Below are 25,246 nucleotides of genomic sequence, written 5' to 3' on the forward strand. Positions count from 1 at the left end.
CGCCCTGAGACTGTGAGTTCCCTAATGCAGTGAGAATCAAGCTCTGCAGAGAGCCCCAGAGCCCTGCTCAGGTGAGATGAATGAGAGGCACTCACTCGATGCCCTCACAAAGTTGTGAGTGAATGAATGAATGAGTGAATGAATGATTGAATGAATGAATGCAGATTAGTGGATATGTTAATGACCTGCCTTTTTCATGAGCCTTGCAATCTCCCAGGTACCACACTAAAGCACTTAAATGCTTCTAGTCATTTAATCCTCACAGCAGCCCTAAGACATAGGCGTGATTATTGTACCTGTTTTATAGATGTTGAAACTGAGGATCAGAGAAGTTAAAGGCACACAGCTAAGGGATGAATGGATAAAATCACTTACCATAACCTTTCCTTCTTAGGACAAAGTTTCTTCACCAAGTGTCCAAGGCTGTGTTTCACGGGGGAGGGTCTGGAATTCTACACCAAGTGTGAGCATGTGTTCATGCTGCATGGTAACTCTGGGGGAAAAGATTCACAGGTTTTATCAGATACTTACAGTTTGTTAGAACATATTTGAATCCATCCATCTAGCCACCCGTCCCCTTTCTATCCACCCTTCCGTCCACCCCCAGACAGCCATTTGATCAATATTCATGAAGTATCTGCCTTGCGCCAAGCATAGTGCTGGCACCCATGACTTCCCTGGTCTCCAGGAATATCCTTCTCGCTCTCCCTGACTACCCCTGCCCCCGCCCCGCCACACACGCACTCCTAGCAGGATCTGGGTAAGTTGGAGGGCTTTACCGCCAGTGTCCCAGCTGCGTGGGTGGCTGCACTCTGTCTGAACTCATCTCAGCTCTGGTGGAGACTGTGGCAGTGCAGAAGCGTGAAGGGGGAATCCTTGAGCAGCGCAGCCATCAGGACATGAAGGGCAGAGCCTGTGCCCTGGCTTCCCCGGCTTCCCCTGCAGTCCACGTCAGTCCTGCTCCCTCCAGAACATGATCAACCTTGACAGATGAGGCCATGCTTGATGCATAAGAATGCAGCCCGGGAGAGCTGCTTCCCAAACCCAAGTCCTATTCAAAGGTCTTTTCTTCCTCCTGGGGAGGTAGGGGAGAAGGTCCAAGCAAAGGGGACTGGAAGAGGAAAGTGAAGCATGGAGTTTGTGTTTTCTGAATCAGGACTGTGTTCCAGCCAGGGAGACCCTGTGTCAGGCACTTTTGTAACCACAGTAACTTTCAACCTCACCCTGCAACCTCCATTGATATTGCTGAGATTGTTCTCCTTGCAAACATGATGAAATTGAGGGGCTCAAAGGTGAAATAATTTGCCCAAGGTCACAAAACAAACTCAGGACTTTAAGCCTCATCTCCTTGACCTGAAAGTCATATCTACTTCCCTGCCCTCTGAAGACCTATATGTCCTATGTCATCACTTCACTGTTCACACAAGGTGATACCTGGCTTCTCCAAGCACCTGCTACCCTGAGCTTACTGCCCCACTCTTTCCTTCCCAGCCTGAATGCAATTTGCGATGAGGAGATGATTTGATTTTCTTTAGCTCTAGACCTCCAGCTTCCTGAGAGCAGGTACTCTTGCCTCTTCTTGCTCGTTATTGATCCATATATTTAGAATAGTGCCTGGCAGGTAGATGGTGCTTAATAAATATTCACTGAATGAATGAATGAATGATCCAATGAACCCCAAAGCAAATAACAATAAAGGACTTTTGCAGAGTGCTTTACAGAGAGACAAGTGCTTTCCCTTTACTTTATCTTACCCCATTCTCACAACCCCATGACATGATTGGGTTCATGTTCCACAGGTGGGGAGGCTAAGGGCCAGGGTTACATACCAGGCGACATGGGATTGGGTTCATATGAACTCAGGGTAAATGATGACACCCTTTCCCCTGCCCTGAAGGATCTCAGTTTGAGTATTTGTAGAACACTTAGGATGTTCTGGGCCAGGCTGAGTGGCGGTGGATGGGGGCGGTGGAGTGGGGAAATGCAAAGCAGGAGACTCGGCCTTTGCTTTCTAAAAGCTCCCAGTCTATTTGAGGCCAGACTTATGCATGCAGAACATTTGGGAAATGGTACAAGACAGCAGCAAGCGTAGTGCTGAATTGCACATAATCAGGTGCCAACTGCATTCCCTTCCTTAACTAATCTGAGTCTTTTAATACCAGATGGGGACCCTGAGAATAGATTTCCTATCAAACAGATGAAGAGCAAAGATGGAAGCCGAGGGAAAGGCTGTGGCTTACTCATTTTTATACCCCTTTAGCCCAGCAGGATGTCTGGCCCATAGCAACAGGAATAGGGCAGTCCACCTTCAATAATGGGCCACTCTGTGCCAGGCACCTGCTAAGAGCCTTACAAACATCATGTCACCAATCCCTCACAGCAACACAACCAGTTACTAAAGGAATTATGAATGTAATCCACAAGAAGCTGAAAGCAGGGTTCACAGATCGTACTCATCATGTCCACAGTTTCAGAGTAAAGGGGCAAGCTCAGTGTTTGAACCCAGTTCTAGCAGCCTCCCAAATTCGTGCTCTCAATCTGATGCTATGTTACCTCTGTGCCTGGAAGGAACTACTATTGTCCATAAGGATGAGAAGAAACATGGCTGAGGGAGCACTGAGTAGGGAAGAAGAAAAGGAGCAGGGAGGAAGAAATAAATTAAGAAAGAAGGAGATACAGAGAGGAAGACAGGAGAGAGTAAGGGAGGGAAAGAACAGGGCTTGTGTGTTACATAAACTCAGACAAGCACATGCATGTTTTAACAGGATTTCTGCAGGTCTGACGACCTCACTCCTTCCTCCCTGAACAGCCTCAGAGGGGTGCCCTAAGGAGTCCTATATGGAGTCTCATGGCAGAACGAAGGCCTTGCACCTAGAACCTTCTGAGCTCATGGATTGACACTGGGGTTGTGTATCGGTCCGCTTGGAATGCCTTCAAAAAATACCACAGTCTAGGTGGCTTATACAACAGAAATCTATTTTCTTACGGTTCTGAAAACTGGAAGTCCAAGATCAAGGTGCCAGCAGGGTTGGTGTCTGGTGAGGCCTCTCACCTTGGGTTGCATCTGCCTTTTCCCTGTATGCTCATGTGACATCTTTGTGCATGGGGGGTCTTTGGTGTCTCTCCTTGTAAGGACACTAACTCTATCAGATCAGGGCCCCACCCTTATGACCTCTTTTAACCTTCATTAGCTCCTTAGAGGCCCCTTCTCCAAATACAGGCACACCGGGTCTTAGAGCTTCAACATAGGGATTTTGGAGGGACACAAACATTCAGTCTACACCAGGGTTCATGAGGGAGGGGTCAGAGCTGGAGACAGTGCATGAGCTAACTCACCTTCCAGAGTAAAGGGAGCCACAGCCACTGAAGCTCAGGTTGGATGGGGCTGGCAAGGTTGCCATAGTGAGTACATCATGGCAGGGACAACAGGACAAATGGCTCCTGCAGTCAGGGTGACTGATGGGAGGCTTCCTCAGCACTCCTGTCACTCCCTCTCTCCCCATGCAGTTCTCTGCTCTCTGTTGCAAGTTCCCAGGAGGCAGAGAGAGGGCCTGTTATCATCATCTTTCTCTCTTGCCCCTCACACTTACCTGTGTTCTCCTACTTAGACACATTCTTTGTGAGCATCTCAGGGGTGATGTCGGCTGCATTGTACAGCGGGCACGTGCGCACGTGTGTGTATTTATCTGCAAATAATGCCTATGTCACAAGACGTCTGCAGGAATAAATGAGCTATTGTGCATGTAAATATCTGGTACATGGTAGATACATGAATGAATTAATATTTGTTGAATGAATAAGTGAATGAATGAATCTTCACTTGGCAGAGCATGTGTCTTCCTTTAAGGGGCAAGGATGATCTGGTAATCATCAGTTTTTACTTACTAACTGGGTCACTGAGCAAAGAAAATCAACTCAGTCATTCATTTATTCAGCATAGATTGACTGCACCCCTGTCAGAAACCAGAGAGTAAGCAGAAAGTAGAGAGTTAAATCAGTATGTAAATCAGTTAAAGCAGTCCAGAGGGAGAGACAGGCAAGGAATGGAACAATGAGAAACAAAGCAAGGAGTCCTCTGATAAGACAAGGAGCCCTGAGTGCTATGGAAACCGCAAGCGGGGTACTGACTCGGGGCCAGGGAGGGATCCCTGGAGGAGATGGCATCTGCAGTAGATATTCCAGGGTAAGCAGCAGGTGGCCAGAAGGAGAAAGAGGTGAGGAACTTTCCAGGCAGAGGGAACAGCACGTGCAAAGGCCCTGAAGCAGAACCACAACACACATCTGAGAAATAGTGAGGGGTCTGGTAGGCTGAGCCACAGAGGGAGCACCGGGGTCAGGGAGGATTTGTAGAAGAAGCCACAGGCCACAAAAAAGACCTCATAATTCATGTTCAATGGTTTGGATTTTATTTTGGTGACTTCACTTTACACCTACTGTTCAGAGGCAGCCAATGGCAAACACATCCAGAAGCACTTTGCTATTTCTGATCTGCAAAATGGAGCAAGTCATCTGTACTCTGCTTCTTCAGTGGGTTGTGGGGAAGCAGAAATGAGAGGATGACATTCTAGACTTTTGTGATCTCTCAAGTGCTGTCCTTATGGTCATTCAGGTACCATGAAAATTAGCAGATCCCCGAGGGGGAGGTAGCTTGGTGCTCCCACAGTGGTGTCCCGGAGAAGTTGGCAAAGACACCCAGGGTGGCTTCACCTTCTCCTCGGCAAAGGGCTCTCCTCTGTTCCCTGAATCCTGGACATCCTACTTGGTCCTCTAGTGACCCCGAGCTTCAGCTTCACACGCCCTCTTCCCCAACAGAGAAGGCAGGAGGGAAGCAGGGACCAGCCCCTGCCCCGTCTTCCAGGATTCAAGGCTTCCCTGGCCTGGACAAGCCCTGAGCTGGCAGTTAGGAGAGCAGAGGCTGTGAATCTGATGGGACTCCCAGCAGGTCTTTCTGGCTCAGTGCCCTCATCTGTGAGCAGGGGATTCCCCAGGAGACCATGACAGAGGCCTGGAAACCAACTTCTAATCCCACATCCTGGTTGGGCAACTTCAGGCAAATTTCTAACACTAGGTAAGCCTCAATTTCTCTCTGTGGTGATGGTCAGGCACCTGCTTAATTCACAGGGCTTTGGTGGGCATCACGTGGACAATGTGGTTGCACAGCAGTTGGCAATGCAAAGGAAAGGAAGTATGTTCGTAAGCACACCTCCCCTGTTGCACAAAACAGGACACATGCTGGAATTGCAGAAAAGCATTAAATGCTGCATAGGTGAAGAAAACTATTCAGGGACCCTGGCCAAGTCACAGGCCACCTGTGGCCCTGAGCGGACAGCTCATGGGCTGGCATTAGGGGAAGCAGCTCTCAAGGGGCTTGTATCCTGGGGATTCAACTCTGTGCCTGTGTGGCGTTCAGCCTGTGTGAATGTGGTGACTGTGATGCAGTTTTGCACTGTGTGTGCATCTGCATGCCTGTGTGTTTGTGTGTCTCTCCATCTTTGTGGGCGGCAATTGTAGGTGTATTATGAGCCTTGGGTCTGTCTGTGTGTGCAATAGCAATGTCTGTGCGGACTTAAGGAGCTGCGCCCATATGTTTGTGGGACTTTATGGGCATGCATGCTTGTTTATGAGGCCGTATGTCCGGGCATTCTGTGAACTGCTAACATGGTGTGTATCTGTGTGGCAGAGAGAAAATCACCAGGTGGGAGTGTGGGGGCCAGCTTGGGTAAAGGATTCTTGGTGTCACAATGGGTCTCAGTGGGAACCCAAGCAGCTCAGACTTGGGGGAGGGAAGCTCTTCCTCCACCTTCCAGGGAGCAAACCTTGCATTTCAACACCACAAGGCTTTGAGTTCACAGGCAGGGACGCAAACTTTGCCCTTTGGGTGAGAAGCCACCCACAGAAGGGAAATGGCTTCCTGAATCTAATCATTGCCCCTTCAAGCACTAACAACCCATGCCAGGAGCTGATGGCTAATAAATTTTTGAGCTGGAAAGGGAGAAGAGGGAGAACCAAGGAGGAAAGAAACAGAAAAACGAGAGAGCAGGCCGGGTGCGGTGGCTCTCGCCTGTAATCCCAGCACTTTGGGAGGCCGAGGCGGGTGGATCACCTGAGGTCAGGAGTTCAAGCCCAGCCTGGCCAATATGGCGAAACCCCATCTATACTAAAAAGTACAAAAAAATTTATCTGGGCCTGGTGGTGGGCGCCTGTAATCCCAGCTACTCCAGAGGCTGAGGCAGGAGAATCGCTTAAATCTGGGAGGCAGAGGTTGCAGTGAGCAGAGATCGCGCCATTGCACTCCAGCCTGGGCAACAGAGCGAGACTCCGTCTCAAAAAAACAGAAAAAGAAAACTGGGAGTGTAAAGGCTCAGAGGGGCTGAGGGCTCCTTTCTCCTCCCCAACTTCCTGTCAGTAGAAGGTGGGCCCTGCCATGGGAGAATTCTGCAGAACCCTCAAGGACCCGTGCAGCAAGACAGCACCTTCTTGCTGTGACCATCCATTTGGATGCGTTTTTCACCCCTTTCTGGGTGGGGCCGACTTTCCCCCTCCCCATGAGTTCAGGCAGTGGGTTAAATAAGATTTCCCTTGAAGTCAAATGAAATCACAATGCACCACACACAGGAACACACACACACGCACGCGCGCACATCACACACACACACACACACACACACACACACACACACACACACACAGAGTCTCACAGTCTCCCTGGGGCCACTCAATCTACTGCCCCCTGAACCGCACCCATCAGCCAGGTACCTGGCCGCGGATCTGTCTCTTAGGGTCGCATGCTCCTGGGGGTCCCGCGCAGACCCCGGGCGGATGAGGGTGCGCGAGGGTGAGGGCGCAGGGCCGGGTGTCCCCCGCCCCCACCGTGCAGCCCTCGCCCCCGCCCCGCCCCTCCGCAGTTGCCAGCCCGCCGCCCCCTCCGCGGCTCCGACTCTCGCCCCGAGCGCTGGCGGCAGGCAGCAGGCAGCGGGCGGGCGCGCTGTGGCTCCGCGCCGCGCGGTCCGGGCTCTGTTCATTCATGATTGGTACTCGGCCCTCCGAGACCCAGCCCGAGCGCCGGGAGGGGAGCCGAGCGTGCGGCAGGAGGGGCGGGCGGACCGCGGCTCCCGCACCGCACGCGGCGCTGGCTCGGCAGCCTTGGCCGGGCGGGCGCGCTGGCCCCGAGTCCAGTGCCAGGCAGGCTTCAGGGCACCGTCCTCGGCCCTGGGCGAGGGAACCGGCCGGGCCGGGTCCTCGCGCGGGGAAGCGGTTCCGAAGGCTCGCGGGGAGCAGCTAGCCCTGAGTCCCTGCATGTGCCGGGCGGAAGAAGGAATCCAGAAACCTCCTAGCCTCGGCTCCACGCTCGCTGAATACCAAGCTGCAGGCGAGCTGCCGGTCGCTTTTCTCTCCTCCAATTCAGAGTAGACAAACCACGGGGATTTCTTTCCAGGGAAGGGGAGGGGCAGGGCCCGGGGTCCCAACTCGCACGCAAGTCTTCGCCGCCATGGGGGCCGTCATGGGCACCTTCTCATCTCTGCAAACCAAACAAAGGCGACCCTCGAAAGGTAAGCGACCTCCTTCTTCCTTTTGTTCCCCTGTCTGGGTTTGGGGGTGCTGGGCGCCGAGGTGGGGTGTGCCACCTGCCTCCCTTAGTCCGGACTCCCCTCTCCACGAGGAGCCCGGACAGATGATTGTATCCAAAGGAGAGAGAAACCGGTGGGAGGGTTGGTGTGAACACCAGAGGAGGGAGCCGGAGTGGATGTTTGCCCCACCGGCGACTGGACCCCTCTGGGGCACCAGGCGCCGGGACTCTTCTCCTGGGGAAATCTCTGGGAGCCGAAGGAAGAGGCACGTTCACAGGTGGGGGTGACCGGATTCTCTGGTGGAAGTGTGTGTGACAGCTGGCGTTTGAGCACTCAGTGAGGGTGCTCCCACACTCCCACACTCCTCCCAGGCGGCTATGCCAGGTACAGACCTGCGAGTCCCTTCATCAGGAAGAGTGCTCTGTCTGCACCCCCGAACCTCTGCAAGCCAAAAGGAATCAGCTACCGCCAGGGGTAAAACTCCCAGGCCTTATGTCCTGGTGGCTCCGGGAGTCAGGAGGAGCAACCGTGAAGGGCTGGCTGGGAGCTGAGCTTACATCAAGGATTAAAAAGCTTAATATCCTGGAGTCTCTTCTGCCTGGACGCTGTTCCATCACCACCTGTCCCCAGCCGCGGCATAGCTGATCTCACCACCTGTGAGAGAGTCCTCAAATGGGTCCAGATGAAGTTGGAACCAGTGTGTTGGGCCCTGGAGGACAATGCAGGTCTCCTTACCAGCAGTTCGAAAGTTAGTTGCTGGAATAAAGAGACTGGAAGCAGTTAGGAAACGGGAAATGATGGGTTTTGTTTTGTTTAATGTTTGAATGTCACTATGAGTGGTAAGATTTTAAGTAGCTTTGACACTTAAACATTCAAGTTCTACCATCGGAGCCCCCATCCTGGATACAGGTGGGAGTTACAGCTCCTACCCTATATGCCCGATAGTGAGTAGAAGTGCAATGGGGGTAAGGGACCCCTTCTCCTCTTAGAACACGGTTGGTCTCACCCTGGTTAGAACCACAGAGATCTGCACAAGTAAACTGTCCTTGAAACCCCCTGGAAGAAGGGGTCCCAGCTTCTGGCCTAGACCCCAGAGGCATCAGGCTGGCTGAGCCCCAAGGAAAGCGATCTCTGGGTGCAGATCTTAGGTGCTGAAGCTGGGTTGGCATTTACAGCCTAGAACATAGGAAGAGGCTTTGACCCATTTGTCCAGCTGAGTTACACGTCCTGCTGGCAAGGAAGGGACTGGTTGCCCTTTTACCAGTCCTGACCAGAACAGATCTGCAAAGCTCAGCCCAAGGCCTTGACACTCCAAGCCTCACCTCTTGCAGATCCTGGGATGCTGCTTGACTGGGGACAATTTTCAGCACCAAATCTAGGTCTTCTCCCTCATCACCTGTCTGGCCACCATGCGGTCTCAGAGGCCAGGGGACTGTGGGGACAGGAAAGTCAGGGGCTTGTTTTTAAGTATTTTGCATGCCTGTGACTCTCCTGGGAGCTGGGTGTCACAGAAAGATCTCAGGCCTTGAGTCAAGTTGAGTCTGGGTATGAATCCCAGCTCCATCACTCCCTGCCTCTGGAACCTTAGGCAAGTCCCCCCACCTCCCTAAGCCTCAGGTTTTCATCCATAAAATTCGTATGCTACTTCCTGGAAGGAAACTGGTTATGTAGGAAGTCGAGGAAGGGGGGACTCTGCTTCGTATTCTGTGTTGGCTGCAGCCACCAGGGACCCAGAGGAAGTTGTTGTAAGGATGTGAGAATCGAATGAATGATGAATACGGAGCTCCTTGCATAGGGCTGGGGAAAGAGTAAGAGCTCAGGCACTGCTGTCTACCATTTCCTTCTCCTGCCCCAAACATCCAGGAATTTACCCTGGATGAATTCCTGCAGGATCCCCAAAGTACAAAGGTCTTTGCTTCTGTCTCAGATTCAAAGAAAGAGAAGAGGGGGTACTAGCATTCAGTGTGCCCCTACTATGTGCTTGCCATAGTGCTAGGTGTTTTATCAACAACTCTCATTTAACCCTCACAACAATGTTTGTTTGAGACTCATGGCAGGTTCGGGGCCAATGGGTGGACTCCCAAGACAAGCTACCAAAGCACTGAGCACTCAGCCTTTCCTGCACAAAGCCTGTGACACTGGCGTGAGTTGTCCAGGGGTCCAGCTGCATATGTTCCCCCAGGCATTTGCCCCCGGAGCAGAGTCATCTCACTGCCTTGCACAGTGGAATGCTAATCAGCAGAAGACCCTTCTATGGGAAGCAGCTTGGAAACCTGGAGGGAGTCCTGGCTGGGGAGGCTAGTGGTCAGGGATCCTATCCTGGCCAGGTCACTTTTCCCCACTGGGGTCCCAGTTTCTTCTTTGTAAAAGGAGAAATTCACATTAGGCATTTCCTCAGGTTCCATTTGGTTCTCAAATTCTAATATTTTTGTGGTTGATGCTCTCACCAGAGCTGCTGCTATGATCTCAGAGACGTGAGGCTCAGATCTAATTAGAAGCGGTCAGAAGAGAGCAGTTGGGATTTTTCAACTCAGGAATCAGTCTCCCTGCTGGGTTCAAATTCAGGCTCTGCCACTTACTAGCTGGATGACTAAGCCTTGTTTTCCTCAACTATAAAACAGGGGTAGTAGTAGTTACCATCTTAAAATAGCTGTTGTGTTGTGTGGATTTCAAGGATCATGCAAGTCAAGCATTTAGCACAGCTCTGAGCTATAAGTGGTCTGCAAATTTTAGGAACTATTCAATTTGTGGCTCTATTGTTTGGGGCTTCCAAACGTCCAGAGTAAGGCCATTTTCCAAGTAGGCAGTACATCTGAGAGTCTTAACAGCTCATTTCTGGAAACCTTATCCAGCCCTATCCAGATAACTAGGACCAAAAACCCAGGCACACAGATGCTCGTCCCTTGCTTCAGCCCTCACTGACCTCTACTCTGTGGCTTGTCCTGAAAACATCAAAGCCTGCTCAATTAAAATCCTGAATGCTTTGATAATACAATTTAGAAACATACATAGTTTTTAAATGGGGCAAAAACTCTGCATGATTAGTGCTGCAAGAAGATATCCAGCTCAACCTGGTGTTCAGAGAGAGCTCTCTAAAGGCAACAGAAATCTAAAGTAATTTAAGAGCCATGCCACTGAATAAAAATATTCAGGTTCACTTCCTGTCCTTCTCTCTGTTTGGGATCTTTGTGTGTCTTTAATTAAAAGTAGAAGAGCCCTGCTTTTGGGATTCAGCCTCTGCATCCCAGTCCCAGATAGAATTTCTGGCTCTAGCAGTTTTGCATGTGCATGACACACCAAGGACACTGCTCCTGGCCTTGAATGGGCAAGTGAGGCAGGCTAGGGCATTGAGGAGAACCAGAGGAGGACCATACAGGTGCAACTGCTGGGCTTGTCGGGGGGGCAGGAGAATTTAGGGACAACATCACTAGATCAAGGCCATCTCAATAGAGAATTGCCTACTAGCAAATAATCCCACACTGCAGGGGTGGCTGAGTTAAAAATCCTCCATGACCGAGTGCAAGCATGCAGAACTTTCTGAAAGGGCTGAGCTTCAGATCTCCATAATAGTCATAGCATAGGTGAGTAAACTCAACTCCATGGCTATCAGATGCTTTTTCTAAGGCCACATGGTGAGTTAATATGGTACTGGTTAATATAGGGCCAAACATGGGAATGTTCCTAATAGTCCCATATTTGCTCCTAGATCAATGAGCACCTCAGGGAACTTATGGAAGCAGAGTGCACCTGATGAGGCTGGGTTTAGGGTTTATTGGTCAAGGCAGTATTTTCAACCTAAAGATCTGGGAGGGTGACAAGAGACAGAGAGACATAGAGAAGCAGTGGTCTTGTTGTCACATAGTCCTGTATGGCAAGTCATTTTAGCTTGTAAATGCTAGTTTCTTTATCTGCAAAAGGAGAATCCTGATTTATAGAAATGTTTGTGCTTTGGTCTTTACCCATCTTTGCATCTTTGCCTGTCCTTTTAATTCTGTAATATTCTCCCACCCCACCCCTTGCTACCTTGTCTAATAGTTAAAATTCCATGCACATTCCAAGACCTCACTCAGCAGTTTCCACATTCAGGAAGCCTTCTCCAAGCCCCAGAGAGAAGTGACTTCTCCCATCCGAATTCCCGTATTCTTTTAAGGCATACGTTTTCTTGTGACTCACAATCGTGTTTGGAATTAGACAATCAGTGGAGCTGTTAACCCCCTTTCCCCTCCACCAGAGGGCAGGGTTCTTGGGGTAGGAGTTCATCTAACTCATCCTTCACGACTCTCTGCTTGGTTCTGTGCACATAGTAGGTACTTAATAAAAAATTTTCTAGAGGAAATTATAAACAATGGCATGGTTGGCCACTCTCCATTATTTTCTAGAATTGCAGACCCTGCGGGAAAAGTTAGTTTCCCGCTGGAATTTCAGTTACCAGCCCTCTACCGGGAATGAATTCTGTTATTCAGCCTGCTGGTTTTGAATTGACTTTGTCCATGAAATGTACCGAATCTGTTTACCATTTAGCAGGAAAGTGCTGAGAACAGTGATTCTACTCCCACTCCCCTCATAATCACAAAGGTATGAGGAACCCACATCCAGTACCAGGCAGAGTTCTGGTCCCTCAATCCCAGAGGAAGCTCAGCGGAGCTCAAGATAAACAGAAAGAGAGAGATGGAAAAGAACAGAAGACAGAGGGGAAGGACTTACTGCCTAAAATCAGTGGGATTGTTTTGACTTCGTCTCTGGAAAAGGGCCAAGGCTTAGATCTCTTTGTCTATGTGGATGGGCCTTGCTCCATGAATGCTTTGTAAATGTGTAAGTGAATAAGTGAGCACATGCTTTAACAAATGAGTGAAAAGATGAATGATTGAATGAATGGGGGAAGCAGTAAAGGAGTGAATCAATGAAGAAACAAATGAATTATCAACTGAATGACAGAAAGAATGATGGAATAAATGACTGCATGAATGAATGAATATGTCCATAAATGAATGGATGATGAAGTGACAGAACAGCTATAATTAAAAGACTATCTTTTCACAAAGAGCATTGATAGTCATGTTCTCCAAAGCTGAAAAATATAAATTCAGTCAAGAAGAGTCCTGGTAATTTTTTGGATACTGGTAGGTGTATAGCATCTTTGGAGAAGGTGAGGAGATGTCTAAGTTTTCACTCTTTTGCTGAAAGAAAAGTAGAGACTGACTCATGGTGACTCCCCTTGTCTTCCCTTATATTTCAGGTTCACCCTTGCCTTGCCTGGGTGAGATCAGAATCTGTATATTTATCCACTTGTTCATTTGTTCACTTAGCCAGTCCACAAATGTCCTTCAGCATTGTTTCCCTGCTGTCATTTCTGCCTAAGATCCACTCTGGCTTCCTCATCCTCCCTCCTCCTCCATCTCCTCATTCACCTGGCCAACTCCTACTTAGCCTTCAAGGCCCCATTTAATGCCACCGCTCTGGGAAGCCTTTCCCAGCTTCTGCAGGCAGAGCACATCTCTCCCCTCTCTCTTCCCTCATAGCTGTTGCTGCTTCCCCTCACTACAGTTCTGAACACACTATGAGGTTGTCATTGTGGGTTTACACATTTATCTCTCTGACTAGCTTTCAGGGACTGAGTCTTATCCCAGGGCCTCTGTCAGGCCTGACACTGCATCCAGACTTGATGGATGCTGGCGGCATGGAGGTAAGGATGGATGGGCCAGAGTGTGCGTTCTCAATGGCTCTGAGTGGTGCTGGAATGCGGCGGTGCAGATGAGGAATCCAGGTCTGCTCCTGGGGAGAAGCTCTGCAAAATTCTGCATAATGGCCCTGGAGCTGATGTTCCCATTCATCAGGCAGGGAAGGAGCAGTTTTTAGAAAAGAGAGAGAGAGCCTAAGAGTCCTAGGGCCTCCAGAGAAACTTCTCTTTAAATGCTTCCCTTTCCTCCCGGTAGTATTTTAAATAGGTCACCTTCTGGAAGTAGTTGCAGTCAGTTGCGATATTGCTAGCTTCCCATACCCCAGCCATGGGAGTAGTACTTTGGATTAAATCTTGTTATTCAAGGCCAGACTAAAAGCTTCATTGGTGCGGTGGGGGAAAGTAGGAACCACATACCACTCAAATCAGAAAGCTAGAAGTAGGATTGCATTATGGTTAGGAGCACTGCATTAAAATAAGAGAGCCTTGGGATTCAACTCCTTTTCTTCGGTTCATAGCTGAGCCTCTCTAGGCCTCAGTTTCCTCCTCTCTAAAATGGGGACAATGGGCCAGGTATGGTGGCTCACATCTGTAATCCCAGCACTTTGGGAGGTCGAGGTGGACAGATCATAAAGTCAGGAGTTCAAGACCAGCCTGGCCAACATGGTGAAACCCCGTCTCTACTAATAATACAGAAATTAGCCAGGTGTGGTGGCATGCTCCTGTAATCCCAGCCACTCAGGAGGCGTAGGCAGGAGAATCGCTTAAACCGAGGAGGCAGAGGTTTCAGTGAGCCAAGATTGCGCCATTGCGCAATCTCTAGCCTGGGTTACAAAGCGATACTGCATCTCAAAACAAACAAACAAACAAACAAAAAACAAAAATGCGGACAAGGACAGTGTCTCCCTACAGGGCCGCATGAGGGCCAAGAAGGAAGTGAACACGGTGATGCACACCAGGTGAGTTGGCAGTGCTGGCTTTGCTGCCGCCTGTTGTCTCATCTCAGGGCAGGCCCCTTCCTTCTGCCTTGCTCCACCTGGATGATGACGGTGTTACCCTTGGTAATCTCCCCATCCCTTTGAGCTGTGGCCTCTGATTCCAGCCCTCTGAGATCCCGAGCCACTATATTCATGGTCACTGGCACCCTAAGCAGTTTCTCTGGTGATTCCTAAGGGAAGTTGTCAACTTTAGATGGTAAAAGCAATTCCCAACAGTGAGGTATGAAAATGCAGGTTACCCGCCAGGGAGGATAATAATGCTAGCCCAAATCACTATGTCCTCCACCCAGTGCCAGGTACATTGCTCAGTTCTTTCCTGTGTTATTTTGTTAACCCCAACCCTGGAGGACAAGATGCTGTTACAGTTCTTATTTTGTAGTTGAGGAACCTGAGGCTCTAAAAAGGGAAGTGCCTTACTCAGGGTCATAGAACTTGGGAATCTCAGAGCCTGGTTCTGGTTGATCCCAGAGCCTGAGCTTCTAACTGCCACACTAACCTCCTCTCCTCCTGGCTTTGCCTCCGGAACCTTAGGGACCTGAGTAGAAAAACTGTCAAAACGGGTGCATGGATGTTGGGGAGAAGACATTCAAGGATAGACTGAAGCACCTCATTAGCCACACGGAACAACTGAGCTACGTGCAGGCCCTGAGCAAAACGCTTTTAGCGCCATCCCAACCCCGCCTCCCCCTAGATCTATTTCCATTTAATCTGATGCTGTGGAAGCCTGAATATGAAATGATTGGGGGCAAAAGGCCAATTAGCAAATTCATTAATAGGATTAAACGTCTCTCCTCTGCTCTAATCATTTATGTGAACTAAAATTTTCTCCCTTTGTTATAGCCATCATTGCCTGTCAGTGAAGATAGAGTGTTTAAATATCCTCCAAGTATGTTAGAATTGCAAACATTCAGAACTAGGGACCTGGATCAGAGTTTTCACATGGTCCAGGTGGGCAAGGAGAGGTCAGTCAGTTTACAAGTGGTTGTTACTGCTAAGAAAAAAAACACAAGAGCTTGCTAGTACATTTGCAAGTACCTTACTGCTATCCCGTTCATTTCCTTTCTCTCCTTAGCCACATGTTGGCCCAAATCACCTGCGTATGTTGTGTGGTTGTTATGAGCATATACTCCTGGTTAGGCAGACCTAGAATTCAAATCCTGGCTCTGCAACTCATTAGCTGTGTGACATTGAACAGGTTACCTCGCTTCTGTGAACTTTCATCTCTACATAATCTAGAAAACGAGGATATTGTTGGTAATTCCCTCCCAGGTTGTTATGAGGATTAAATGCAATCATGCATGTAAGATGCAGCGGTCAGCACACAGAATGCACTAAAGGTAAATTATTACTATCTGGGTCTATGTTCCTTAAAGTGTGCTCCTCAGACCAGCAGCCTCAGCATCAGTTGGGGACTTGTTAGAAATACAGAGTCCCGGCTGGGCATGGTGGCTCACGCCTGTAATCCCAGCACTTTGGGAGGCCGAGGTGGGTGGATCACAAGGTCAGGAGATCGAGACCATCCTGGCTAACATGGTGAAACCCCGTCTCTACTAAAAATACAAAAAAATTAGCCAGGTGTGGTGGTGGGCGCCTGTAGTCCCAGCTACTCGGGAGGCTGAGGCAGGGGAATGGCATGAACCCGGGAGGTGGAGGTTGCAGTGAGCCGAGATTGCACCACTGCACTCCAGCCTGGGTGACAGAGCAATACTCCATCTCAAAAAAAAAAAAAAAAAGAAAAAAGAAATACAGAGTCCCAGGCCTCAACTCAGTCAGACCTACCCAGTCAGAACCTGCATTTTAACAAGACCACCAGATGGTTTATATGCCCACTGAAGTCTGAGGAATACTGGCCTAAAGCACAGATAATGGAACTATATGTATTATATTATACAAAATTATATATCAAACTCGAAGAGGACTTTGAAGACTTCTGATTTAAGCCTCATTTTACAAATAAGAAAATAGAGTCCAGAGAAGGTGAATGGTTTGCCCACAATCACATAACTCAAGTGTCAGGCCTGACATCTGAACCCCAGCCCTGGTCATCTCATATAAGACATTGTGAAGTCAGAAACCCAGATTTGCATTTCTGCAATCAAGCTTGTCTGTTTTTCTTTCTTTCTCTCTCTTTCTTTTTAACAACAAAGAAAAAGTGCAGGATGAAATATGCCCATTAAGTTTTAATTTACTCATTTTAAATGTTATTCCAGCCAAGTGAGATCCTGAATCTTGATTCCACCAGCTGTCATCTTCGCTATACTTCCAAGTTTTCTGCTACCTGAAGATATGATAAGGAGGCATTCTAGGTCTTTATCTAACTTGCTTCTAAGAACACAGGCCAGAACAGGGTGCAGGACAGAGCCGTGTGGACCGCAACTAGAGACTTACCTGCATAATGGATTTCACTGATAACGTTCAGAATCCCAGAGCGGGCTGGCAGCCTGGCTTACACGCAGAGCCTTTGTGTGGGATTTGAAGCCAGAAAATGTGACCAAAGTAGGAGTCTAAACAGACACAGGCAGGGCCTGGAGAATTAAAGTCAAATGCCTTTTCCAGGGGGTCTAGTAGGACCTCTCTGTTGGTGGGGATCCCCCCAAAAAAGCAATCTTTTTATTTTTGTAGGAGGCCTGTAATGGTTTCATTATTATTCTCACTTCGCAGACTAGGAACTTCGGTTCAGGGAGGTTCTTGATTGGCTAGTGATTAGCGAGCAAGTACTTGAAGCGGATCTGATTGCGAGGCACTCCACCACCTGGGCTCCTGCCTGCAGCTGGAGGGCACATCCAGGACAAGCAAGCCTCTGAGCCCCAGGAAGAGGCTGAGCAGTGACGGCTAGTTTCCCAGCTCCCAGGAACTGAAAATGACAGCCTCCTCTTGGCTCCATCAGCTCCTCAGCCATGCCAACCCTGGACCCAGAGTGAGAGGAGTGTTCTGGTGGAGACCATGCAGCTCCCAGCTGCCTTGGGGGAGCTGGCACATTTGCATCCGTGTGACTGAGGCTGCACTTTCTCTCCATCTCTGGGATTCGCCCATGTATGACTCTTCCAGATGTCCAAATCGTGCACTCAGCAGGGGTGTCTTCAGGAGGCTTCCCCACCCATCGAAGTCAGGGCAGCAAGGGGCTCCCCTTCTTTCCTTCCCCCTTTGCATACATCCAGCCCTGGGCTGATTAGGACTGTAAGCCCTGTATGCCCTAACACTAAAATGATCAGGTCCTCCCACCACCGCCCCACCCTGCCCTGCCCCACCAATGGCTACACAGGCATTTCAAAGGAGAAACAGTAAGATAAGTCTAAGGAAGTCTGCCAACTTTGGATTTTTCCCATGTTGACTACTTTAGTGACTTTTCTGAAATCAAATATGCTGTCAAAACTCGATTTTTCATGCCTCTACTTTGCTAGTGCTTTAAGCATCTCTTGAGTGTGCCTGTGAGGCATTTCAGCATTGGAGTTGGAACCAGACAGGAAAAGGAAAAAAACCGATCTGTATCGGGCACCAGCTGCATGCCAAGGACTGTGCAAGGTGTTGACAAAATAACAACAGTAACAAACATAACATTTAAATAGTCCTTGTGACATTTATATAGCAATCTGTGCCAAGTACCACTCTAAGCGCCTTTGGTACATTAAACTAATGTAATCCTCACAACAGCCCTATGTGGTAGGCAGTACAATTATTCCCATGTAACAGACGAAATCTCACACTGTGAGAGGCAGGCACTGATCCCCCTATTTTGTAGATGAGGAAACTGAGTCTTGAGAAGAAGTGACTTGCCCCAAGTCCCCCAGAGGCCTGGTGGAAGAACAGGGTTCACACCAGCTTTGGCCACTTCCAAAGCCCTTGATGTTGACACTCCAAATGCAAGCCTCACTCATTTCCTAGAAGCACCTTATGATTTCATATGTCCTCAGGGTGCATTATAAGAGGAGGTAGGAAAACCTGGGACTACAATGAGCATTGAATCTTGTCCTGATCTTCCCAGGGACCCTCTGTCATTCCCAATTGCCTATTGCATCTGTTCTCACCTGGTGCTACCATTCCGCCCTCCCTGGTTTTTCCCTTGCTAAGTGACCACTCTGTACATTGGTCCATATCATGTAGCCTCTGCTAGAGGCAATTCTGGCTCTCATTTGCCTTACCCTGAAGAAGAAGCTGCTGGAAAATTAGAGTTATGTTGGACACAGTCTTTGTCCCCAAGGAACTTCTCTCTGGTCATAATAATTACATTAACAGCAAATCTATGACATGCTATGTGCTAGACACTTTAGCAGCTTGACTTTATGTAAGCCTTACAGTATCCCCAGGAAGCGAGCACTATTACTAGACCCTTTCCAGATGAGGACACTGAAGACTAGAGGGCATAAGCAAATGTCCAATGTCTCACTTCTGATAAGTGGACAAGCCAGGATTCGAAACCAGATGGTTTGCCTCCAGTGCCTGCATGCTGAATCTCTGGACCAGGCTGAACCTGAGCATTTAACTAGAGGACATTATAGATTATGTAACACTGTGGGGATTCAGAGGAGGGGGAAAGCACCTCTATCTGAGGGGCAGGGGCTGGAGAATTAGAGAAGGTGGCCGAAAGAGGTGGCATTAGAGCTCAGCAAATGAGCTAGGGGTTGGCCCAGGCAGGAATGTAGGTTAGTGAAGTTCTAGGCAGAAGGAACAGGATGAGCAAAGTCACAGAGGCAGGCAACAAGAAGGGGAAAGGAATTAAAAATGCCAGTGATGTTATGTATGCTTGTGACTTGGAGGATGTTAACAGAAAGAAGATGCCATCAGAAGTGGGAGGCAAGGAGCAGAGTCAGGCTGTCCATGTTCAGGAGAGTGGGACAAGGTCCTAGGAGGTAGTGGACAGCGAGGATGAGAAAAGCACCGAGTAAGTAGGGGTAGAGACTGTGCCCTCTCACCGCCACCCTTGTCCCCCTAAGTGTCTCCCCATGATCACTGCAGCTTACATTTGATTCCTCCTTCTCCTCTCCCAAGGAACTTACTATTTGTCTCCATGATTTAGCCTTTGATTACCTTGTACTGTTCTATCATCATTCCCTATAAACATGCTTGACTCTCCAGCAAGAGTGACCTCTCCTCAGAGACCTGGACCTTTCTTTCTTCCCTTCTGAGCATCTTTGAGGATCCCAGGACAGTTCTGGGCAAAAGACTGGTACTTGGTGACTTGAACTGATATTTCACAGAGATGCACAAAGACTTGGGATTCCTTAATTAGAATTCATGTGGCAGAGAAACTTGGGCATGACTTTGAGGACCTCCCCCACTCGCCAACAGCATATTCACATGATATGAACATCAAAGATTGTGGCATGGTGCAAAAACATAGCACATTGGAGGCCATTCCATAACAACTTAGAGCTGATGAAGAGAGCTGATGGTCTGTTGGGTGAAATAGAATTGAAGGTCAGTCCTAGCTTACCCTTTAGGAGCTGTGTGGTTCGAAGAAATTGTTTAGCCCCTTTCTGCATATCAGCTTCTTCATCTGTTAAACAATAACAATCATGGTATCAATTCATTGGATTGTCATGAGCATTAGTGAGATAATATGAATGTGTTTAGTAAGCTATAAAGCAGTGCATACATGGTGGGGATCAGTATTAGATGACAATAATGGTCATAGCAATAATAATGATTTTGATAATAGTGGTGGTGATGATGCTTGTGACGGTGTGATGGTGGTGATGGGGATGGTGTTATTCGTGGTGGTAATTATTATATTATGGATGTATTTGTTTTCACACTGCTATAAAGAACTACCTGAGACTGGGTAATTTATGAAGAAAAGAGGCTTAACTGACTCACAGTTCCACAGGCTTTACAGGAGGCATGACTGGGGAGCCCTCAGGAAACTTACAATTGTGGCAGAAGGCTAAAGGGGAAGCAGGCATACTTTCACATAGTGGTAGGACAGAGAGAGAGCAAAGGGGGATGTGCTATATACTTTTAAACAACGAGATCTCATGAGAACTCCCTCACTATCATGAGAACAGCTTGGGGGAAACTTGCCCCCATGATCCAATCACCTCCCACACGGTCCCTCCTCTAACATTGGTAACTACAGTTCAACATGAGGTTTGGGTGGGGACATAGAGGCAAACCATATCAAGGGATAATATTGTTGATGATGGCAGAGGTGTTGGTGACAGTAATGACAGTAGGGGCTTCACAGCAGTAATGATGATGATGATGGAGGATTACAATATTAGTGGTAATGGTGATTATTTTAGTATAGATGACATTGTTGATTATAAGGGTGGTAATGGTGATGATGGTAATGAGTGGTAGTGACGTAATGAAAATAATAATGTGTCATGCATATATGTAATAAATTAATTATGTCGTCACTAATGTCATGTCATTAAGTAATGTCATTATGTGTCATGTAAATGTCATAAATCCCATAGAAATTAAAGTAAGTAATAGTAAAAATAAGTAAATATATAAATGAAGTAATTATAGAATAAAGTAAGTAATGTAGAGAATAAAAGTAAGTATCTCATAATAATAATGAAAGTAAAATTAAATATATATGTAATGTCATGCATAATTCGAAAGTAAAATGATAAATGTAATCATGTAAAAGTAAATAATGTCGTAATAATATGTAATATTAATAAATGCATATAACAATGATGAGTAGTATGATGGTGCTGGCGGCGATGATGAAGTGGCCAATTAAGTGATGATGGTGATGGTGATGGTAGTAGTGATGGCGATCATGAGGGTGGTGGTGATGATGGTATTGGTGGTAGTGATAGCGGTGGTTATGGAGGTGGTGGTGATGACGGACTGGTGGTGATAATAATAATAGTAATGATGATGATATGGTAGTAATGACAGTGATGGTGGTATGATGGTGCTGGTGGTGATGATAGTGACAGTGGTGATGATGGTGATGGCGATGGTAGTAGTGAGGGCGATCATGAAGGTGGTGGTGATGATGGTATTGGTGGTAGTGATAGAGGTGGTTGCTTATGGAGGTGGTGGTGACGATGGAGATGGTGGTGATAATAATAATAGTAATGATGATGGTGTGGTAGTAATGACAGTGATGATAGTGGTTATGAAGGTGGTGATGGTGATGATGGCAATGGTGCTGTGATGATGGTGAAGTGATAGTGATGGTGGTGGTTATGGAAGTGGTGGTGGTGACAAGGGTGATGATGCTGAGAATGTGATGATGCTGTGGTAGTAGTGACAGTGATGTTAGCGGTTATGGAGGTGGTGATGGTGATGATGGTAATGGTGGTAGTGATGGTGGTAGTGGTAGTGATGATGGTGACAGTGATAGTGATGGTGGTGGTGGTGACAAGGGTGATAGTGCTGATAATGATAATAATAATGATGATGCTGTGGTAGTAGTGACAGTGATGGTAGCAGTTATGGAGGTCTTGATGGTGATGATGGTAATGATGGTAGTGATGGTGGTGGTGGTGGTGATGATGGTAACGGTGATATAATGGTGGTGGTTATGGAGGTGGTGGTGGTGGCAATGGTGATGGTGGTAATGATGATAATAATAATGACGATGGTGTGGTCATAATGATAGTGATGGTGATGGTATGGTGGTAGTGATAGTAGTTGTGATGAAAGGTGGTGATGGTGGCAGTGGTGCATCAGCAGAAGGACTGATAGTGGTGATGATATAGTGATGTGAGTAGTAGTGTTGTTGGTAGGATGATGGTGGTAGTGGTGTCAACAGCACTGGTGAATTGGAGGCAACCATTCTCTTTGTCCAAACTATCTTCTTTGACTAGGCTGCACAGAAGGGTTTCCAACCCCCAGAACTTGAATTCCCCCAGGTGTATTTGTCAAAACTAGGAAAGAATAAGACAAATCAGCACGTGCCTCCAGATTTCTTCTCTTATTCCTGGTTGGTACTTTCAGAATCATTTTAATGTAAGCTGCCTTCTTGACATTTGCATTCCAGCACGTAGTACAGTGCCGTGGCTGGTACATCGTCAAGTCTTCAATAAATATTTGTGAAATGAAGGGATGAACTTGCAGAAAGACACAGGCTGTTCTCTTGGATGAACTTATCAGAGTTAAATGTTTCATCTTTGAAGATAACGCGGGGGATATCAGGCACATCAGAATATACCTGCATTAACACCATCGCCAGCATGAGCAATTCGATAACCTGGCAGGTCAGGAAGACTTCTTAGCACCTACTCTGCCCCTGGAAGCCCCCAGACATCAGCCTGCCCGGCCCTTTGTACCCACCACTTTGCCTTCAAAGGTAGGGCCTGTTCTATCCAGATTCTATGCTAACCGATCACAGGGAACAGTGGGGAAAACGGTCTCCCCCGCCGGCTGCTTCTGGAGAGTCCAAGCCTCCCTCCTCAGTGACCTTGCTGTGCGGCAGGAATGAGAGGCATGTCCTGGCTCTGGAAATGTTCTTCTTGGCAGCAAGTCCTCCCCGATAGTGGGAGGGATTACAGAAGTGATTTCAGGTGCCAGTGCCTCCACAGCCCACCCACCCTCTGCTCTAGGCAAGTCAGAGGCACCTGTAGAGCCTCTGTTCTTTGTGTGTGGAAAAGGAATAATCCTCACACCAGCATTATAAGGTTCTCGTGGTTTTTAGGGGTGTGGCATATAGTGAGGGCTCCGTTAATGGCAGCAGCTATTAATATTGGTATCATTTATTATTTCCATTACTAGTGGAGACATTGAGCTGATAGATGGGTCAATAATGATAGACTGGAGACTTTGTGAGTCTCCTAGGTAGAACATGTGTGATTTGGATTCACCTTGAATCCCCTGATTCTGGCACTCTGGCCTGAGAGTGTCCTCTGAATGAGTCATATGGTGCCAGTGCGATTGTCGAGATAGATGAGATGGCCTGCAGGCATTTGGGTTCAAGTGCTGTTCTGCTGAATAAGGAATACGATTTGAGGACCAAATACCCTTGGATTTAAATCCCAGACTTTTTTTCCCTGGCTCTGTGGCCCTAGAAAAGTATTTCTGCTGAGCCCTACTGTCTTCTTGTGTCCAGTAAGGTTAGTAATATTGACCACATTGGCTCTTTGGGAAGAGGATGGAAAATGAAGTGTAAATGGAGCGAGGGAGGGAATTTGTCTCCGAGGCAGCACAGGACAGAAGGTAATGGAAAGACCAAAGTGGTTTTTGGATTAGAGCTGCCTGCAGCCTTTATCTGTCTCTGGAGTTGATTTATTATTCCCCCAAATCTTGGAACAAAGTCAAGAAAGGGAGGAAGGAAGGGAGGCAGATGCGTAATAAGAGTATGGAAGAAAATGTAAACATGTGGAGTGCAGGCAGCAGCTGCCTGCCCATAGCAAGCCCTCCACAGAGACAAAATTAATTGGTTGTTGTCATTTGTATTGTTGTTATTGTTCTTATTGTTGAAAGAGGTAGAAGAGAAATCAGGTACAAAGAATTCAAGCAAAGACAGAGGGTGAGCGAAAGCGTAAAGAAATTAACAGAATCTAGGCTAAATGTCTGCCAGGTTACAAAGCGCCCTATGCAATCTGCAAAGGGTGGAAACTGAGGCAAACTGTCGCCAAGCTTCTGGTACCACCCTGCGACTCTATGTGTCAGACAGGAGGAGTTCCTTAAAGGGTGTTTGGTGTGCGTGTGTGTGGAGGGATGAAGCATGCTTTCTTTGTATACGTCAGACACTGTGCTGGGCACTACCCTTAAATTATCTCATTTAATTGTCACACAGTCCTATGAAGCAGATGCTGTTATTGTTTCAGTTGTAGAGACAAGAAAACTGAAGCTCAGAGAGGAGAAGTGATGACCAACGCAAGGTCACATAGCTGCTAAATACAGAGACAGCATCAGAACCCAGGCCCGTCTGTGTCCTTAGGTCTCAGAGATTCTACACCTGCTACCTAGTATTAGCTCAATCTGACACTTGGGGAAATTGAGGCCCAGGATAGCTGTTTCCTTCAGTTGTGCAGCCAACTTGACGCAATGGTAGACTGAATCCCAGTTCTGACTGCCAGCTCCACAGTCCCTCCCTGGGGCCTTGCACATCATAGGAACTGACAACACAAGAATCTTCCATCTCTTTCCTTCTCTTCCTCCTTTTCTTGGCTGTCATCCAAAACTTTAGGGGAACGATAAACCAACTTGAGAGACAGAGAAAGGCTGTAGGAAGATCCAACTCAAAAACATTTTGGTGTTTGCATTACCTCCGCCTGAGCTTCCCTGGAGACAACCTCTCCTCACTCTCGCCCACCATTGCTCTGCTGTCAGTTTCAGCAGCCGGACTCTGGGGCTGACATGCATTGGCCCTTCTCCACCCAGACACCACTTCCTTCAGGGAAGGCTCCACATAATGGTGAAGCGCACAGATTCAGAAGCCGGGCAGTGCTGTTCAGGAACCTGGTTCTGCCTTTCTTAGGCCTATGGCCTTGGATAAGTCACCTACTCTCTATGAGCCTCAGATCCTTCGTCGACAAAACAGAGTTAACACCCCCCTTCTAGGGTTGCTGTGAGGCTTGATTGAGAAGGTATATGTAAATGCCTGCTCCATAACAGACACCTGTTTGAGGATTAACAACATTTCAATTGTTACAGTGTGAGCCCATGGGTCTCAGGCGACAGACTTGATAAATACAGGTTCCTCTGCAACCACAATCCTAGTCCTTAGTGCAAGCATGACACTGCCTGGCATGTGCTATCCCTCCCATATCCATCAGCCATGGCAAACACAGATCCCTCCTTATGAGACTTTTTTATTCTGAGCTAGAATGTGACCTCAGAATCTTTCTTAACACAATGCTTCAAGCAGTCACTCCCAGTTGAACATAGCTGACATGGAAGATAGATGAAGTTTATTTGCATTCTAGTTCTCACCAAGCCCATGTTCACTGCTCCATCTGCTCAGTGCAGGCTGTCTCTCTGCTCTGTCTCCCACCTGCTTTTGTGAATGTGTGTTTCTATGTTTGTGTATGTGTGTGTTCAAACTCCTCTTCCAGAGTGAAAGACCATTTCAGTCATTTGTGTGCTGATTTGTACAAATC

At 47.9% G+C, this 25,246-nt stretch overlaps 1 protein-coding gene across 4 annotated transcripts in view; it reads left to right on the forward strand.

Moving 5' to 3' along the window:
- Positions 1 to 25,246, forward strand: part of KCNIP1 (potassium voltage-gated channel interacting protein 1) — a 379,587-nt gene that overhangs the window by 140,111 nt on the left and 214,230 nt on the right. For 3 of the 4 annotated variants that reach the window (XM_009209557.3, XM_017960122.2, XM_003900504.4), the window contains exon 1: positions 6,936 to 7,550. The exons of the other annotated variant lie outside the window; for it this stretch is intronic. In XM_009209557.3, coding sequence (XP_009207821.2) covers positions 7,490 to 7,550 — 61 coding nt within the window. In that variant the 5' untranslated portion in view covers positions 6,936 to 7,489. Of the gene's footprint in view, positions 1 to 6,935; positions 7,551 to 25,246 lie in introns of those variants that run through there. 4 annotated transcript variants of the gene reach the window in all.

Source organism: Papio anubis, chromosome 5, assembly GCF_008728515.1.
Source record: "Papio anubis isolate 15944 chromosome 5, Panubis1.0, whole genome shotgun sequence".
NCBI classification, from domain to species: Eukaryota; Metazoa; Chordata; class Mammalia; order Primates; family Cercopithecidae; genus Papio; species Papio anubis.